The sequence below is a fragment of the Haliotis asinina genome, chromosome 2 (assembly GCF_037392515.1).
Source record: "Haliotis asinina isolate JCU_RB_2024 chromosome 2, JCU_Hal_asi_v2, whole genome shotgun sequence".
NCBI classification, from domain to species: domain Eukaryota; kingdom Metazoa; phylum Mollusca; class Gastropoda; order Lepetellida; family Haliotidae; genus Haliotis; species Haliotis asinina.
Genome location: NC_090281.1, coordinates 13,716,317 through 13,736,688, shown reverse-complemented (window position 1 = coordinate 13,736,688; position 20,372 = coordinate 13,716,317). Strand labels below are relative to the sequence as shown.

Below are 20,372 nucleotides of genomic sequence, written 5' to 3'. Positions count from 1 at the left end.
CACGGCTTAACATGAATTTGAAAAGGCTCTTGTGGCTACATATGTATCTGTCTTAAACTGTAAAACATTCTTTAAGTGAATCCATCTTGAATTCACTCTGAGATTTGAGCCAACATCCTCAGTCAAGCACCAAATCACCAGCAACTTAACCCACTCCACCACTTGGGCTTCCACAAAATGGAGGTGTGACAACTGGTAGTCTAGTTCACATACCATGTGTATCACTCTGACAAGTGTTCCAGAGGAAGATTCAACCCAAAACGGTTTCACTAAACATACTTACTTCCTGTACTGTCAATCAACTGTCCAACAACCTTGCAATATATCTGTATTAAGTGTATTCTCCGAAATACTGTTAGTGAAATTTGCCTCTTTGACCCATATTGTATACATATTGGGTAACGCATCTGTACTGCGTACTATTTTGTACTGTAATTGAGTCTTGTAAGGTACAAAAATATCCCTGTAATCATCTTGTATAAACACACTTTACAGCTACATGTATGTGGAGCAACGACTCCCTGGGTTGCCTACAAACCTACCTGCATCACATGATGTTTGAGGGGAGTTTAGTTGTTCACTTGTCAAGAGGGGGCATAGGTTGATGTACTGTCAATGTTTATGATCCCTCAACCCAAAGGGCATGGGGAACATAAGCACACATCAACCATGTACATCAACCATGAGCATGACAGGACCAGTGAACAACATATTTATTTTACTGAATGCGTCATTGTTAATTTTGAATTTTTGGAAGAATGAGGATAAGATTTTTAGTAGCAGAACACAAGAAAAACAGATTTAGAGTTATCTCGCTTTCATAGATTTGCATTCGCTAAGCATCGGTAATTTCCGACATCATATGTGATTCAATGTTATTTGACAATTACTACCAAATTGTTTCAGCATTCTCAGTGGGGTACAGAGAAAATGTTACTCGTTTATATGCAGGGTACACTGAAAATAATAGAAGAGTGCTCAGCCAATAGGAAAAAGTCAGTAGCGTGTGAGGTAGGATAATCATGTGAATTCACCTGTGCTGCAAAACACGCCCCGATGAATCCTCCACGTGAAGCATTGCAGCCTCCTACTCTCATGGTGGTGTGGATGGCACCGACATAATCGGTACCTGTCAACACGCCGTGCAGGGCCGACTGGAAGGCCCCTGGCAAGTCTGGAAACAGTGTGAGGTCACATGATGCTATCTACCATTGGGCAATGATGTAAAAAACTATGGAGTCACTTTTGTATAACAATTCAGCATGTCTTTAGTGATGTGAGTCTAGTTGCTGACAGAAATAGTAGAGATGTGTGAATAATCTTGAACCACAGTTGACATTCCCATGCAATGTGGGACCAGAGATGATATAAGTTGATAACCTCAAACCAAAGGTAACATTCCCATGCATTGTAGAACCAGTAGTGATTTAAACTGATACTCTCGAACCAGAGGTAACATTCCCATGCAATATATATCACGTATCACGACTGTGATAACCCTGAAAGCTTAGAGTCAGTGGCAAGGCTTACGTCAGTCCTTCCTGAAATTCTCAGTGACAACCGTGTCGTGCTGCTTGTCTGTACAGGCCTTGACCTCTTTTAGGAAACCAACAATCGCCCTGTCCAGGTCCTGAGGGGCATTTCTGTGGGGATCCTCCAACTGGGCCACCACCTCCTCAACAACATTCGGACTCGGTCCATGGAGAATAAAGTATTCAAGGATTCTAAAACCATACATCAATTACATTTTGTGATTATGTTGTCAATGAAAATATCCAAATTGAAACATATATTGTGTGGATGAGGTGATAGGTGGGTGGATGGGTTGGGGGGTCATTCTTTTAATTTCATTTGGTACATTTAACACCCATACAACTCAGTCTCTGAAGGAGAAAATAACAAACCTGCTATTTTAATAAACCCTTGTCATGTAATTATGAGTGAGGGAGAGAGTTCAATTTCAAACTGCTCTCAGTAAATATTCCAGTTATATGTAGGCGGTCCATAAGTAATCATGTTTGGTCCAGACAACTCAGTGATCAACAGTATGAGAATGGATCTGTTGAATGACTGGTATACAATTTGTCAACCAAGTCAGCGAGCCTGACCACTTGAACCCATTAAGAGCCCTCTTACAACAAAGTTCGTCCATTATTATGAGAATGAGTTTCAAAACCTCCTTTCAAAAGTGAAACAGCACAGACTAACATCAACATTACTATTTACATCATCCTCGATATCTCCAGGGTCTACGTTCCGATAAGTCTCCACTATACCCTGGATGCATCTACGGCTCAGCCCGATAAATTTATTACCTCCCTTGGCTGGCTTTTTATCCAATCAGGTGTCTACGCTGGGAATTTGAGCGAAACAATCACAACTCACTTTCGCTTTTTAAATTCCCTAACCGATTAAACTTGGCAAACAAACCATTCGTAGGTTCTGTGAAAGTATTAGATGGATTTCTTGCATATGCTTTAAAAAAGGTTTCGGACCTATAAAGTTACATGTATGATTTCCCCAAATTGTGAGTCGCATGGCGAGAAAATCTTCGCAGTTGCAGCTGCTACCTTTGTTGACACTGGCAAATTTGGTTATAACGGCGACCACTTTGATTGGCTACTGTGAGAAAGCGGAGTCAGCAAAGGGAGGTAATAAAATTATCGGGCCGACCCGTAGATGCGTCCAGGGTATAGTGGAGACTTTTCGGAACGTATACCCTGGAGATATCGAGGATGTATTTACATTGACATACATTATTTTATTTGTACCTCAAAACAGAAGGATGTTTATCAGGCTAACAGACAATATCTCAAAATCAAAGCACTGAAGCCAACTAGTGGTAGACTAAGGTTTAGTCTCTGAATATATATAATTTTGATAGTAACAAACAAACCCATTTAAACTGAAAAGGAGCCCCAGGGAGTCTAGATATTCAGAACATGAACCTAAGGAAATCTAGACTTGCTTCATTTAAAGCTTTAGCACTGCAGTGAAGGCTTGGCAGTAGGCAAAATAATGTGGTTCAGGAACTGTGAGACGGACTAACCTAGCGGCAGCAAGACCAACTGACACAGCGGTGTCAAAGTTCTGGGTTACACGTAAAACATCTTCAACTCTATTTAACATCTCAGGCCGACCTGCATACAGTGCAACCACAGACACCATCCGCAGCACACAGTCAATCTGCTCATCAGTCTCGGATCCTGAGGAAAAGAAAAAAAAAAGATGTTGGGAACATTAGATATTTAAGTTTGTTGAAGGATTTCGAAACAGAGCCCAAAAACAATGATCACTAATGGTAATTCTTATCACAAGATTTAGCATTTAACCCAAAAGGTCCACAAATCGGTTTCAGAATGAAGTAACCATTAGACATATCTGCATTTACATCTGCATTATAGACTTACATACATGGAAATATTTGCAAAATATTGACTTTACCCCTTTTAACATTTCAGCATGATAATAAGATTTTCCAGTATAACTGTATTGTACTTCAAGTCTATTTACCTCAACTATGCACACTTATCTATCTTTGCCCCACTTCTGTATAAATTTAATAAGCTACTAAATGTAGGCAGATATTGTGTCCATATTTTGTATTATCTGACAAACACAACAATACCTGTTTCTTCCAAATTGTTCTCGAAGTTCTTCAAGAAGTGTTTGATACTGGCATGGCGCCATGGCCCCTTCAGTGGAAGGTCATCTGAGGTCACTGTAACATCATAAACACCATTAAATGGAACAACTGTTGTGAGCGAGCGAGTGATGTTCCAGCAATATCATCACAGAGGACACTAGAAATGGGATTCACACATTGCACCCATTTGGGGAATCGAACCCAGGTCTTTGATGTGATGAGCAAACATTTTGAAAACTAGGCAACCCCAAGGTCCCATGACATAGACCAACAGTAGTAAAAACATACACCTTCATTTTCTTATATTACATTGAATGATGACAAAACTGAGTCCAAACTTGGAAAATTGTGATTGACTACATTGTCTTCTCACTTTCATTAACAGTACTGGCAGGTTAATGGACAGGAAACCAATGCTTAAAACTCACATTTCTTCTCCTTAGTCCCTGCATATTTGGCATTGACAGCGCTTTCATAGTCCGACTTGGGCCCAAACCTGTCATAGGTGGCCTTCTTCAGGTCTTCCACATCGACACCTGCCAGGTGAGATGGGTACAATAGTTATCAAACACACAACACTTGGCCCTGGACTTCTACATCAACACCTGTCAGGTGAGATGGGTACTGTGGTAAACAAATACACATTTGGCCCTGGACTTCTACATCAACACCTGTCAGGTGAGATGGGAACTGTGGTAAACAAATACACAACATTTGGCCCTGGACTTCTACATTGACACCTGTCAGGTGAGATCGGTACAGTGGTAAACAAATACATGACATTTGGCTCTGGTCTTCTTGTTAGTCATATTTCTTGTTTTATGGATTTCAGAAGATTTAAATGCGAAAGAAACATCACTAGTCAAAGCTAAAATTAACAGCAGTTTGTGTTAACAATAAATAATTTACGGGAGTTTATTTAGGTTTCACACTGACATCAAGAGTATTTCACTTCCATATATCACATGAACATTAGGATCATATTATTTATGCAGGGTGAATTAAATTATTTTTTTTTTCTTACTGTTGAAAAAATCCATAAAACGAGTATAAAGATAGTCTGGCCTAGACAACAATAACAAGGGGACACCTATATCTGTATTGACCAGGTATAACATCTCATGTTCCTCACTGCCCTCTCCAACTGTCCAAATTAGACACAGAATTACAGAATTGCGAAAGATTCATCATCACTCATCCTTTTCTTTGTGAGTGGCTCACAAATGATCAAGAAAGAAGTCATGCCTAACTATTCATCATTGTTCTTTTAATTGTGTAAATCCTGAAGATAAAATATCTACCTGTCAAATATGCATTCATTATGCACTGATCTCCTCAATGTCCGTAAGTGAGTTTTTGGAATTTGTTGCATACTGGCAAACAAATCTTCATCATATTCATATTTTAAGCATAAATGGCAGCCGCTAAAGCTTGCATTTGTGACATACTGATACAAAATATGTTCATATTTATCGCACATCAAATCATTTGTCACACAAATGTGATATTGTCAAATACATGTACATCAATTACCTTGGCACCGAACCAATGATTTCAATATAACGAAAGACTGGTCGCCATAGCAACTGTTGAGTCCTGTTTCCAGACAATAGAAAGGGTTGGCCGATGGTGTCCAGAATTCAATATCTTCTCTGTCCTTGATAAGGATATTTAGCTTATCTTTATTGTATATCCAGTGTAGGGGCTGAACTGAAATATAGAATGTTCAATATAATTGTTGTTTAATGCTACAGCAATATTCCAGCTGTATATTGGCAGTCTGTAAATAATGAACATCATGATTGTCGATCTACTCAACCGAGAATGAGATACGAGTCAGAGAGCCTGACCACTAAATTCTGCTTGTCTCCTCATACGACAAGCAGGAGTGAGTGTATGAGTTTAGTTTTATACTGCACTCTGCAAAATTACACCTGTATGGCGGCAGCCTGGGCCAGACAATCCAGGGATCAACAGCATGAGCGTCGATCTGTGCAACTGGAATCCTGTTTGTCGCCACTCATCACAAGAGTGCCTTTTGTGGCAAGCATGGGTTGCTGAAGACCGGTTCTATCCCGGACCTTCACTGGTCACAACAAGCTTGAGTGAATGAATGAGTTTGGTTTTATGCCGCACTAAGCAATATTTCAGCCCAATGTCAGCCGTCAGTAAATAATCAACTTTAGACCATATAATCCAGTGGTCAACAGCATGGGCATCGATCTGCATAATTGGCAACCGACAATATGTGTCAAACTAATCAGCAAGCCTGGCCGCCCGATCCTATTAGTCGCCTCCTACGACAAGCATAGTCGCTTTTTGTGGCAAACATGAGTTGCTGAAGACCTATTCTACCCCAAATCTTCACTGGGCACAACAAGCAGGAGTTGCTGAAGACCTATTCTACCCCAAATCTTCACTGGGCACAACAAGCAGGAGTTGCTGAAGACCTATTCTACCCCAAATCTTCACTGGGCATAAGCATGAGTTGCTGAAGACCTATTCTACCCTAAATCTTCACTGGGCACAACAAGCAGGAGTTGCTGAAGACCTATTCTACCCCAAATCTTCACTGGGCACAACAAGCAGGAGTTGCTGAAGACCTATTCTACCCCAAATCTTCACTGGGCACAACAAGCAGGAGTTGCTGAAGACCTATTCTACCCTAAATCTTCACTGGGCACAACAAGCAGGAGTTGCTTAAGACCTATTCTACCCCAAATCTTCACTGGGCACAACAAGCAGGAGTTGCTGAAGACCTATTCTACCCCAAATCTTCACTGGTCACAACAAGCATTAATTGCTGAAGACACGTAAGACTATTGAGTGAGTGATTAACAAAGCAAGCATAATGCTGATTCAGCAACTATACGAATTCATATGTGTAGAGAACATGGCACAGTTCTTAATAATGCTGTATCTATATAGAGTTCCACTGATTTGTACTCCACAGAAAGAAACCCATATCATGAAAGAAGATTTAAGGATGAGACTTTAACTCACAGTTATCACCATGAGTTGCGTGTAACACTCCTCAGACATTTACAGTGTTAAAGGAAAAAAAAACTTCAACAAAAGAGCCAATTTAGAAATAGTCTTTTCACAAGGGAACACAGGAATCTTTAAGAAATAATGGAATGGTTTGTATTAGTTGTCACAGACAGCTATATGCATGATAGGGTGACCTACTACATTGGCTACAATAAATCCCTGACTATATACAGTGGAAGCTGTCAGATCTGGTATCTGTCTAATGCAGCAAGTTGTCAACACTGGCATAAAATCCCTTCTGTGGCTTGTAAACGTATCATCAGCTCTTCAGTCTGGCACATTGTCTGAAACAGACTATGTTTTCAGTCCAAATGAGTGCTGGATTAAACAGCCTCCACTGTCTTATTTTGATAGAATCAAACCATTCCTTATAGATTGAATCAGCCCCAGTGAGAAGGGAGATGCCTGTTGAAATCTAGACTTCCAGGCATTAGCAGTGCAGAAAAGGCAAGGTGGAAAAGGAAATAATGAGACAGATTATGGAGATGAATACTATTCTACTTTAAGCCTCCATAACATTCTTATGTCTGATGCTGAAATCAGCTTTCCCATCTCACAGTCTTCACCAACTACTGCTTACAGGATATCTAAATCTTCCAAGAACTGTTTTTGCAAATAATACTGCAATGAATATATATGTTTGGGTTTTGTTTTCAGATAAAACACACAAAACCCTCATTTGGACTTGGTCCTTAAAATGTCTGTGAATCCAAACTTGATCTTATCACTTTAATGGATGGAACTTATGCCAATGTGACGTAAAGTCCAACTCATCTAAACTCCTAGAATGTGGCTAATAAATCAAAGGAGATCATGTGATAAATCAGCATAAGTGTTTGATGCTATTTTCTATTTCACAGATATTTATGATTTTTCACAAACATGAAAAGCAAAATGTGTTTTGGTGTGACCTCATGACAATGCAGTTTCATAAACAGCCACACTGTTAATACGTAACAGGCAAAACATGCTACCTTGTGGTGAATCAGACATTTTCTGTAAATCCTTAATTCTATTTCCTATTTCAAAATACCTATACTGTACAATGTTAAGGTAAAAATCCATGAATTTTGTCAAACCACAAAAACAGCAATATCTTTTGACGGATAGCATGACAGTGCAATATTTTGCAATGTTCATATTTTTTTATATACTGGCAAGCAATAATCTATTATATGGTCTCTGGTTATATCAATTAGATAAGTACTAGATGTGTCTGATCTCGTGCAGAGCTGACCACCTCCTGTGGGTTAAAGGTCAGTTCATTTCCGTGGTTACGTACAGTTCGATATAAAGTTCAGTGTCTTGGGTGGAAGTGCAAAGCGCTTTATGGTATAATACTCACTAGCTGCATCAGCTACAAGAGCACCGACAACAGCGGCCTCCCGCCTCTCTGACACTGTAGCCATGATCAACGCGCGCTCATCATTTAACTGAACAACTGCTAGTCTATACCTCCAGCTGGTGTAGTGTAAACCTGAGATGACGGTCTGAACAGGGAAGTAACTCTGCCATGCACTATGCACATAGTTAGAAGTCACGTCCCGAGTACTTATACGTACATTTATAGATTCATATGTTGCACGTTTTCCTTGCTAATGAATCGTTGAACTTATTCTTTTAGAGCGCACGTGAAATATACACAAATTCTTTCATAATGGTACACATCCATCATTCCATACCAGTTATATTCGGACACTCTAGACGTCTTTTCCACAGACTTACATACAATTTCGGTGTAGCATACATAATATTCATGAAGTGAGTTTAGGATGGATCTTTGTCAACCTTGACAGGCAAATGTCAAATGATCTATGCTCTACATAATTTCAGTTCAATTTTCCGACCACTAACTAGTGACATCACATTTATCAACTTGCTTTATGATCCACAATGGACAATCCCACATTAAAGGAGTAAGTTCTCGGAACTGTGCATATTTCATGAACTTGTTGCCTTTCGATAAATAAGCAAAGGAAAATTAAGCAAAAAGTGTGTGATTGTAGATAAAATGATTCCTCACAAATGTGACAAAATTTGACTTGAATCTTTCCAAAATTACATTCATGAAAAAAATTTATGCTACACTAAATTACGATGCAAATCTATGGAAATTACGTCGTGTCCGAATATAACTGGCACGGGTCGGTAGATTGGAAAGCTTTATATTTTTCTGGGTAGATCTGTTGAAAAATACTTAACAGGCAGGTTTTTTTCCTCTGAACTGTATGCAATGACCCTACGTAACAAAGTTGTTTCAAAGGCGTTTAGAAGTTGGTGGAATGAAACTAAAAATGCTTTATGGTTCAACTTCTTTATTATACAAGGTCACAACGTTTCGAGACAGTCCCTAGTCCTAGAGACTAGGAACTTCAAAGTAAGTTGAAACGTAAAGCATTTTTAGTTTAGTCTAAGTAACAGAACTAGATTCAACCAGATCGGGATTATGTCAGAACCCGATGACATAGGTTGTAATATGACTCTTTTTCTCTTATTCAGTTTCAGTTTGGAAAGTTAGAATCAATTGTCTACATTCATTTCTTTCCCCCTAATGTTCTAGCCACCGCATTGAATTTTATTTCTTGTGTTCATTTAATCAGTGTTCAAGCTCTTGTTCAGATGAAGATCTACAGGTTCTGTACACAAGCTCTCCTACCTCAAAGTGAATTCTTGGGGTTGTTTGCACTCAGCTGTAGTGAAATGTGTATCATTGTAAATATCTTGAGAATAACAATGATGTAAACTGAGGTCTGATACTATTGTTGTCACTTGGATTGACACTACATATACAAATAAGCATAAATGTACAATGTACACCACCATATTTATTCAGGTGTATACACATTAAAGCTGGGACAGGTAACCCAGATACGACAGGTGGGTAATGAGTTGGACCTGGGTACCTGTCTCCATACCATGAACCAGTTATGGCCATCCACTCATGTGACTAATAAATTAAACAATGTAATGTTATTCTTTGTTAAAAGGCTATATTGTTTTTGAAGATTTACACATTAACTACTGTACACCTCTTTCAAATATAATACATGATTAAGAGAATGAAATATTCAACATTTTCACCTCCGAGCTGAAGAACATATTCACATTTCTTACAAATATGATGTCAGGAATTATCAGGTATCTGGGTAGGCTAGGGGAATAGGGAGTGGGGCACCCAGATAGAAAACTTGGACCCATCCCAGCCCTAATACACATACTAGCTGTAATGTTCTATATGTGGGCATGTCTTGTCATGACACCCGAGGTATATATGCAGTATGTTAGGATGTCATGGAGACCCGTGAAGGTCCCGGGGTAGAATAGGCCTTCAGCAACCCATGCTTGCCATAAAAGGCGACTATGGGATTGGGTGGTCAGGTTCATTGGCCTGGTTGACACATGTCATCGGTTCCCAGTTGCGCAGATCAATGCTCATGTTGTTGATGACTGGATTGTCTGGTCCAGACTCGATTATTTACAGACCGCTGCCATATAGCTGGAATATTGCTGAGTGCGGTGTAAAACTAAACTCACTCACTCACTCACTAGGATGTCATGGTGACCCAGATGTACATGTATGCAGTCATAGCAACCCATGTATTTATGCAAGATGTTAGGATGTCATGGTAACCCTAATTTACATGCACGATGTCATGACAACCCATGTATATATGCTGGTTGTTATGTCATGGTAACCCAGACATGTACGTTATGCTGTCATGACAATCCAGGCATGTATGTGTGTTGTCATGGTAACCCAGGCATGTATGTGTGTTGTCATGGTAACCCAGGCATGTATGTGTGTTGTCATGGTAACCCAGGCATGTATGTGTGTTGTCCAGGTAATCTAGGTTGATACACACAGTCTCACACATGATTATGGTTATCTAGGTATGTTAGTATGTTGCCATGGTAACTCAGGTGTATGTTGCCAGGTGATGTGATGCATTGACAATTTCCCCTGTTTACACTGTCAAAGGTGTCAACAACTGCATGATAGCCTTGATGATATGAAACTTGCAAAGCTCTAAATGGGTAACAGTATGCCATGATTCATACTCTGGAATGAAGTCAGTGCTAGTGGGAAATAAACACACTCTATTTGCATTTTTTTTATTTTTGAAAAGTACAGTATGTAACAAAGAACAACAAACTATACTAGTATTTAAAAGCATGATTGCACAAAGGACATCAATGTGAAGCTGTTGTCTGGAATATATACTGTCATCTTTACTGAGCAGAAGTGGAGAATCAAAAGGGAGCAGGATAATGAAGAGTAAATATTTCTTGAGCAACATTTTGATTAAAAAGCAATGTTCCCAAAAGGAAACATATTCATAGTAATTGTTTTTAATACCAATCAGTAACTGAATGAATGAATCCCACTGTCCGCTCTGTCCCTGAGGAATGTTTGTCTCGTAGTTACAACAGGGCAATGATCAGATGTCTCTTTCAAGCACTCACATTCCTAAAGTTTGTTCCAAAAGCACTATGGGTAAAACAGCAAGCAACACACCCCGAACAACAGACTACATGTTTCTGGCACCATCACATGGGATAATAATCCCTAATCCCTCACAACTTGTAGGTTACATTCTCCAATAATCTCATTGTCTAGAACTAGGATACAAGATCCGAATACTGTAACTATCGTTCCCCTTGTTTGGATACAAAGCCTAAATACTGTCAGCTGTAACTATGGTAACATATCATGCAAGAACCATCCGGTGTATGTAAACATCATCCTATAATCCTCACTGACACCATATTCATCAGTGCTTTTCTTAGAAACTGAACAAGTTCTAATAAAAAAATCTGATTTTGGCAAAATGTTCTTGTGTCCCAAATATGAATTAATGGTGTGACCATGCTAAAGAACATGTAGATTGGACAACAGTATCTGAGGTCTGCATTTGATAGGATAAGATTTCCTCACAAGTATATGGTAACTGCTGAACAGGAAAGTGTTGAAGGACGTATTACAAAAGTTTGATAAGCTCCTCAGCCAAGTTTTTGATTTCGGCATAGTGATTTGTTCGAGACTTCCATGACTCAGGAATGCTGTCAAGACCATACTGAAAGAAAATAAATAAAATGGTTGTAATAAGTGTCATTTTTTGAAACATGCAATATGCATATGTCTGGAGCAGTGAGACCAGTGGGTTCAAACATAAGACAGTTCACATACAAAGTGGTGAGATGTAACATGATAGATTTGGAATTACACTCTTCATAAAGTACATTCTTTAGGTGGAATCTCATTCGGGATTCGAACCCAGACTCTTAGAATCAGGCATCTAATCACTAGCATACAGTCAGTGATCTAACCCAATGGCTTCCACAAAAATGGAAGTTGGAAAACTGGTGGTCTAGATCACGTACTTTGCATACCTCTCTGACAAATGTAAATAATCACAGCTGCTGTGGCCAAAACTTATGAATATACCATTGAAAAGATGGTCAAACATGACATAGTAAAGTTCAGATTCTAGTACCTTTCTTAGATCTTGTTTTGAACTTTAGTTAGGACAATCTACACTTGTCACAGGAGTACACAAAGTATATGTTGCAACACTAACCTGTGCTGCCATACAGGCCCCGATGTAGCCTGATCGGGAACAGTTACCTCCCCCTGCTCTGCTGGTGGTCCTCACTGGTCCAATGAAATCACTGGCATTGATGATGGCATGGATTGCTGTCTGCCATGCACCTGGCACAGCTGTCAGGCAGTGAATAATAAATCATGGTAGTAAATGTGTTGATAGATCTGGGACCTGATCCTTAGAGCACTATTATCATCACAAGTTCTACAGTAAACTATGTTCCTGACCCATGCCTATAACAAACTGATGAATATACATGTAGCGGATTCATGTATTCGGCGAGTCAAACAGTGACCCTTCGTGAGTTCAAATCGATATTCGGCATCACTAGAATTCAATATTCCTGAATTTTATAAAAGCTGGGGTCCTAATCCACAAAGCACTTGTTGCATTACGAGCTGAATAATCTGTTTGTAATTAACTATCACTATAACAGAATGTCCATGCATTTAGAAAAAAACAATTGGTTTACTTGAAATTGTGTAGTATTTGGGTGTTATTTATTAAAGTCAGATATGCATAAAGGAATATATCTAAAACCAGCATGAGAATAGTCAAAACGCTTGCCTGTCTACTTTGATGATTCGTGATCAATGATCCTTGAGAGTTTTGACACATCAAAAAACTATCCTTATACAAACTAGAATTCATCATTATACACAAGCATAGCTAATACACTACAATATCTAAGACACTGCAATGCCTACAACACAACAATGCCTATTACACCATGGTGCCCATTCCACTACAATGCCTGAAACACTACAATGCCCAGCACAGTATGTATACAAAACCCATCTCTCAAACAATGTAAGCATACAATGAATGTACATATGAATCCCTCTTCCTAAAGTGGCATTTAGAAGGTGGTATGATCAAGAGGAACCCTTTCTATGATTATGCAACTTTATAGTGGTGGATGTGATGTTTGGTGTAGAGTCTACACTGTTATTAGGCAAGTGATGATAACAGTGCTTGATAATGGTGTTTGGATCTACACCGAAACATGGCATCCACTGCAAGAAAGAAGTTGTGTATCCATTAATATCCATTTAACTGAAATCTCCTTGAATTTGAGTTTGACAATTTGAATCAGTGGAATCGTTTACTCAGATGAATTTTTAGATATAAAATCCCAAGTAATCTATCCACTAAAAAAGACTGTCTACTAAGTTGAGTGTAATACCAGTATCATTCATTTGGGAAATTTCAAATTTGTTTCGAGAAATAAGGGTCAGGTCTTAAGTAGAAGGTTTCACTTTTTTCACCCAACTTACAACAAGCTCTGCCAAAAGCCTTGGCCACTTCATTGTGGGGTGTGTCTTTCTTCTTTAAGACATCTTGTAGTTTTCCTGCCTGGTCATCAGACAACTTGGATGACGTCTGCTCCACAGCATCAGGGCTCTTCCCATGGATGATATAGTATTCCAGCAACCTGTTGGCATTCAGCATCATCAATCTAGTGGTTCAGAGCACATAAATATATGTCAATCATATAATTTAACCTCTTTTTTTTAACAGGATCAAAATAACAGTACTAATCACTGATAACTAGTATAGGAAGTTACTGAAATTCATTATAACACATATTCTGGTACCTTGCTGCTGATAGAGAACAGGCAACAGCTACTGGGGCATTATGGGAAATTCTGACGACTTCCTCCACCTTTTGCAACATATCTGGTTTCCCTGCATAGAGAGCGACCACGGGAATAGATCTGATCACACAGTCCATTTGATCATCACTGTCGGAACCTGAAAAATAGTCCAGCACCTCTCACTGCCAGTGCAGCAGGCATGGAGTCATCCCACAGATGACATCCTTACCTTGACCTTACCTTACCTTGCGACACTGCCAACCTCTTGTGGACATGTGGTCATGTGGACAAGGCGTCCAACCTCAGATCAGAAGGTCTGACATTTTATGGCCACAACACGAGGTACAGTCAGCATTTTCAATGTCTAGTTGCTGGTTAGTAAAGCAATGCCCAATGTAAAAAATCTCATTTTGACTCCCAACTGTATGACTGTGAAGTCATGTCCACTCAGGACAAAATGTTTGAGGTCATGCGTGTTCTATCACAATTCCAATATTTTTTCAAGGAGTTTAGTTGATATTTTCCACAGGAGATGAGTGAGCTTTTAGCAACATTTCAGAAATATCAAACCAGAAATAAGCTCTACACAATGTTCATACTCTCTGTCAGGATGTCTGTCACACATGTCATGGATGTTCAAACAAGATGAAATTGTCACAGAAGAATTGTTTTAATGGTGTAAAGATAAACTTCAACTAGTCAAATGTGGTGATGAGACGTAATGAGACTTTTGCTATTCATGTTAATGATGGCATATAATAAGAAGATGTGTGGATTACATTTTATGTTGCGCCTAAGGGTATATTGTAGCATTCGAAGAAAAAGTGCCATTGCATATTTTTTTAGTGTGAATGGCGAAATGGCACTTGTCTGGCTGAAGCATTGATCTTATGATTTTCCTATCTTTCTGAGAGATTTATCCTTTCATGAATGACCACAAGCCACAATTGTCTGACCTGTGTTAGTTTTTCCCTCGCTGTATTTCTGGAGGAATTCCCGCACACTTCCATTTCTGTATGGTCCCTTCAGACGCTTTGCCCCAGTCTTTTCTGAAATAATGACACTGCGGAGACTGACTATATGATATCCAGTGGTGGCCTGGGACTCAGTGCCCCCGAAAATATTGTCCAAAGAAATATGCTTGAACAATTTGGTTGAAAAAACAAAATATTGTCTTATATGAAAATACCATATCTAGACTTGCTAAGGATATTATTTCTTTCTGAAAAGAGATTCATGCTTTTGCAAATAAGACAAGTTAAAAACATTGTAAATATTTCTTAAATAAATTTTCAGCATGCCCAGCGTTATGATTTCCTCAGAGATTGGCAATCAACATGCAACAGAATCATTATCTTCCAATTTACCTTTTTCCTGTACAGCCTTTTCATACTTTGATCCAGGCCCAAAGACTTCAAACAAGGTTTTCTTCATTGCTGCCAGATCAATCCCTGGTTTATAACGTGATATTATTAACTACAATGAACATATCAAATACAAGCAATGTATTTCGTGTACTTCAAATTGTCTTCTTTAGCCTCATGACACTGTAACAGTGACTTTTCCAAGAATGACAGGATAGGCCTGTACACACTATATGGAGTGGGTGAGTGAGGTTTTACCAGTATTCCAGCAATATCATGGCGGGGATCACTAGAAATGACATTATCTCCTTTACACATTGTGCCCATGTGGGGAATCAAACAAAGGCTTTCGGTATGACAAGCAAAAGTTATGTCACATCAACCATGTCATTCTGCCAAAACCAACGAAACACTTTCTAAACACAATCAGAATAAGTAGCTGGGCATGAATCGTAACAGTATTACCCTCTTTGGCCCTGACAGTACTACCCTCCATTTAAAATGACAATTTTAAATTTACATTTAGAGGTATGCCTAGTTGTTTATTGTTTAAGGTCGCACTCATCAGTTTTCAAACTATACTGATCATCATTGAAAACGCACCACCTGTAAATTTTGAAATAAGGCAATAGAATCTTTTGGAAATGGAAAATTAATGGTGGGAATTTTGATAATAACACACTAGATCGTAAATAACGCTCTACAGTAAAAAACGGATCGTTCGAACACATCATCGAACACATCACATGAAAACAACAAAATTCATGCACATCACACACGAAGGGCACAAATTGCATGCAGAAAGCATGCTGTTCAGGGGTATAAATGACCTTCGGCACAAAACCGTTCTCATTTTCGCAGTACTTTCGTAAGTAAAGTTTTTTCGCCATGCCAAGATTGTCACCAGAGGAACGAGAACATGCCATGGGTATGTTGCAGGTCGGCGCTTCAAGCAGAAACATTGCACGACGATTTGGGTGTCATCATTCGACCATTCTGAGGCTTGCTAACAGATACCAACAAACAGGAATCAGCAGGGACCGGCAACGCCCAGGTCAGGCACGTGTTACCACCCCTCGTCAAGATCGAGACATTGTACAGCGCCATATTTGGGATCGAACCTTGCCCGCTGCCAGAACCGCCAACGCTGTCCAGGGTCGACGTGGTTTGATCAGCGCTTCCACCGTCCGACGCCGTCTCCGTGCGGCAGGGTTACGTTGTCGACGCCCTTACGTTGGACCCATCCTGACTGACAGGCATCGCCATGAACGCCGACAATGGGCTGAACAGCATCGTGTATGGTTGTTACGACGTTGGCATGGTGTGGTGTTCTCCGACGAGTCGCGTTTTCACTTGCGAAATGCTGACGGGCGTCTACGGGTATGGCGTCGACGGGGTGAACGTTATCATCAGGATTGTGTTGTGCAAACCGATCAGTGGGGTGGAGACAGCATTATGGTGTGGGGAGGGATAAGTTATCACCACAGAACCGCTCTGATTGTTTGTCGTGGCAGAGTGAATGCCGTTTACTACCGTGACAACATTCTTCAGAACAACGTCGTTCCCTTCTTTCACCAGCATCAAGATCTGCACACATTTCAACATGACAATGCACGAGCCCACACTGCACGTGTTTCGATACAGTATCTGGCTAACAACAACATTCCTCTACTTCATTGGCCTGCATTGTCACCAGATTTGTCACCCATCGAACACTTGTGGGATTACATCGGCCAACGCCTCGCACGTCGTCCGCAGATCAACAACCTTGGGGAACTCGACAATGCCTTGCAGCAAGAGTGGAATGCAGTGCCTCAGGACTTTATTCAGAGACTTATCCGTTCAATGAGGAGACGTTGCACAGCTTGTGTTGCTGCTAACGGGGGTCATACACGCTACTGACTTTCCATTTTGACCCCATCTTTATTTCATTGTCAGCTGCATTAAATCTTCACTGTTTTGCTTGATTGTTTTTTGCTTCTTTTCTTTATCAAACATTGGTCTACACAAATATGTAAAATTTACATAGATTGCTCACTTCTGCTCTTAGAAATCCACAATTTTAGGGGTGGTGCGTTTTCAATGATGTTCAGTATATATGGTGACGGACTGTACACAATAAAGTCTGAACCAGACAATCCAGTGGTCAACAGCATGAGCACTGATCTACACAACTGATATACTACAACAAGTCAGGGAACCTGACCACAAAACTCCATTAGTCACCAATTATGACAAGCATAGGGTGCTGAACAATGAATTCTAACCGTTCTTGTTTTCTACACTACCTTTATTGGTGACAAGGGATCTGAGAATGACCAACTCTTGGTCACCATAGCAACTCTGCTCCCCGGTTTCAACCTCATAGAAAGGGTTTGATGAGGGAGTCAGAAACTCAATCTCCTCCTTTCCAACGATGATGCCTTTCAGCGTGTCCTCATTGTATATCCAGTGAAGGGGCTCAGCTGTAACAGGCAACAATATCAATGATCACAATAGAAATAATAATCATAAAAGAAAATATGACGTATATATCACTCTTAATTGCAATGTTTTTACAGGATAGCAGCAATATACCAGCAATGCCTGGAATCGGGACTCCAGCCCTGGGTGTCAAGGCTTGAATTACTAGGCTTCCCCACCGCCCCTAACTTGAAAGGATTATTATGTCTTACAGATCTATAATAACAGCACAGATACCTTGAGCTATATAATGGTGATGTGATGAAGAAACCCGACCAATTTAGCCATGAAAATGCCTCGTTTTTCTAATTTATTAACGGTCACCACGAGGACTCTTGTTTGTTATTTAACACTGTTCTCCGCAGTATTTCCGCTAGCAGTCGAAGTTATCAAGCATGGGTCAGACAAACCAGTGATTACTCACAATTGCTTTTGGTTCCTTGCTCTAAGACACAGGAACCCGATATCCCACTGTAGGTTAAACATAAACCATAGATCTAAACGCACGCCATATATATAATATAGGGTATTAATATATATGACGTGCGTATAGATCTACGGTTTATGTTTAACCAACAGTGCGATATCGGGTTCCTGTGCTCTGAAACCCTGCCAGGTCCGATCCCCACATGAGTACAATGTGTGAAGCATATTACTGGTGTCCACCTTCGTGATATTGCGCAAAACGGCGTAAAACTGTACTCACTCGTTGGACGAAACAATCCACTGATCGATATCACGAGCAGCGGTTGCTTCAAGCCATCGAGCCACGGTGACAATCACTCCAAACATCGAGCATAACAACAAATCAACGATCTGTCAACTAAGGCTGACAGTGAATGAATGAGTATGTTTATAACCCGCCTTTTACAATACTCCAGCAATATCAGGGCAGAGGACACAAGAAATGTTCCCACGAGCGGAATCGAACCCGGGTCGAGACTGTATGCCGGTAGTAGAACGTGACGGCTTGATTAAAGACTTGTTATTCATTATCATTTCGAGATAAAGAAATCGTTTACCGGCTGCATCTGCAACCAAAGCTCCAATCACTGCAGCACAACGCCTCTCGTCAACTGTCGACATCGTTCCAGATTATTCAAGTATAGGAAAGCCAGACGATCCGAAATACTGCATAGTCATTTCAGTGTACACGTGGTGTTAGTTTCCCAAGGGAAGTAACTCGTAAATTCCAAAAGGTTTGTGGCAAATGCGTTCAGTAATACGGATTTCGAAGTTTCATACCCATTCTTCGGCTTTATTATATCTTATGGGTAACCACTGCTAAGCTATTGCACGTTTAGAGGATTTATGTGAAACTGACAGATGAAATCAGCTTAGAAGCAATCCTAATTAACGTCCATAAAAGAGTATATATCGATTTGGATCCAGGTTGAACTGAAATCCGAAACAGTGCAAATCACACAGTGTGAAAATATCTAATTATGGTATTATTCAATAAAATACGTAACACCCGGTTATAAATGACAACAGAGAAACTCGTGTACCTAACAACCCCCTAAACATTTATAAAATGGAAAAAATGACGTTTAATAAAATGATATTTGCAATGGTAAATTGTTATTTCTAAGACATACTATATGGCATCGGTGTTTGCAGTATTTTTGAATTTGCTAGTGGTCATCGGGGCCTGCTGCCCCCTGCAGTCTTGACTGTCTACAAGCCCTGAACGAAATCTGCAGGCCCATTTTGTTTAGGTCAAACCGATAAAAACAAAATACACTACACTGGACATGATTCCACACTGTATCTACAGCGATGACTATGGCGCAGACGTCAGACGTCAGACGTTTGTATTTCAGCACAATCTATTTCTATGATATAAGTAAAGGCTGGTGTTGCCATTGATGAAGCATGGATGGTTCTCGTACGTTGATAAAAAATATCGGAAAGATATGATTGAAAACAAATGACAGATAATTCACTGAAGGCCACAAGGGCCTGCAAATATTTGAAACTGCCGGTCCGATACAATAACAACCAGGGCTGAGTCTCTGGGCGGGCGATTATTTCGAACGTTGTGTAATGGCATGTAATTAAAACAGGACACAGTTATTCATGTTAGAAATTTGTTTTTTGTTGGGAAGTCCACTGTTTGTATAGATGCATTCATGACGTTCGTCAGACCATTTGTGGTGTTTTGCTACCAGAAAATGTAACTTTTCCCCTAAATGAAGATCTGAAGGAGGTGATACGAGAATTTGAGAGCAAATGGTCTTTTCCAAACCGTGCAGGAACCAGTGATCATTGCACCGCAGGAAGCTAATGGGGATTATCTCAACTATATATTTTGTAAGGGCTGGTGCTCCTTCATTCAACATGCCGTCAGTGATCACAAATTCTGTTTTCAGAGATTGTATGGCTTGGGCGAGTTCATGACTCCACCTGTGTTTTGTCTAATTCTGAAAGAGCGGTGGGGTAGCCTATTGGGTAAAGCGTTCCCCCGTCACGTCGGAGACCCTGGTTCGATTCTCTACGTAGGTACAATGTGAGAAGACCATTTCTGGTGTCCGCCGCCGTAATGTAGCTGTGATAGTGCTGAAAACGGCGCGAAAACATACTCGATCACTCCCTTTAATTCTGAAGTCGTTAAAAAAGGTGAGGTCTCTCGAGTATTTGCCCAGAG

At 40.0% G+C, this 20,372-nt stretch overlaps 2 protein-coding genes across 2 annotated transcripts; both read right to left on the bottom strand.

The window, feature by feature from the left end:
• Nucleotides 1-1,082: 1,082 nt before the first annotated feature.
• LOC137273271 (crystallin J1A-like) lies at nucleotides 1,083-8,176 on the bottom strand. Its single transcript, XM_067805813.1, has 7 exons — nucleotides 8,043-8,176; nucleotides 5,180-5,356; nucleotides 4,075-4,182; nucleotides 3,629-3,721; nucleotides 3,050-3,206; nucleotides 1,531-1,724; nucleotides 1,083-1,174 (listed from the first exon to the last, which is right to left on the bottom strand). The coding sequence occupies exons 1-6, from the start codon at nucleotides 8,104-8,106 to the stop codon at nucleotides 1,532-1,534; spliced, it is 792 nt and encodes a 263-aa protein (XP_067661914.1). The 5' UTR covers nucleotides 8,107-8,176; the 3' UTR covers nucleotides 1,083-1,174; nucleotide 1,531.
• A 2,620-nt stretch (nucleotides 8,177-10,796) lies between these two features.
• Nucleotides 10,797-18,900, bottom strand: LOC137273267 (crystallin J1A-like). Its single transcript, XM_067805810.1, has 8 exons — nucleotides 18,748-18,900; nucleotides 17,551-17,727; nucleotides 15,266-15,349; nucleotides 14,855-14,947; nucleotides 13,899-14,055; nucleotides 13,578-13,735; nucleotides 12,277-12,416; nucleotides 10,797-11,772 (listed from the first exon to the last, which is right to left on the bottom strand). The coding sequence occupies exons 1-8, from the start codon at nucleotides 18,809-18,811 to the stop codon at nucleotides 11,677-11,679; spliced, it is 969 nt and encodes a 322-aa protein (XP_067661911.1). The 5' UTR covers nucleotides 18,812-18,900; the 3' UTR covers nucleotides 10,797-11,676.
• Nucleotides 18,901-20,372: the final 1,472 nt, after the last annotated feature.

What these genes read in the sequence shown, in the direction of transcription:
- LOC137273271 (XM_067805813.1), bottom strand. Translation starts at nt 8,106, where the DNA reads ATGGCTACAGTGTCAGAGAGGCGGGAGGCCGCTGTTGTCGGTGCTCTT. An exon ending in AGGGACTAAGGAGAAGAAAT is followed by an intron (nt 3,722 to 4,074) that starts GTGAGTTTTAAG and finishes ATGATGTTACAG; the next exon opens with TGACCTCAGATGACCTTCCA. An exon ending in GAACAATTTGGAAGAAACAG is followed by an intron (nt 3,207 to 3,628) that starts GTATTGTTGTGT and finishes TCTTTTCCTCAG; the next exon opens with GATCCGAGACTGATGAGCAG.
- LOC137273267 (XM_067805810.1), bottom strand. Translation starts at nt 18,811, where the DNA reads ATGTCGACAGTTGACGAGAGGCGTTGTGCTGCAGTGATTGGAGCTTTG. An exon ending in ATCCCTTGTCACCAATAAAG is followed by an intron (nt 15,350 to 17,550) that starts GTAGTGTAGAAA and finishes GTTATAAACCAG; the next exon opens with GGATTGATCTGGCAGCAATG. An exon ending in CGAGGGAAAAACTAACACAG is followed by an intron (nt 14,056 to 14,854) that starts GTCAGACAATTG and finishes ACTATTTTTCAG; the next exon opens with GTTCCGACAGTGATGATCAA.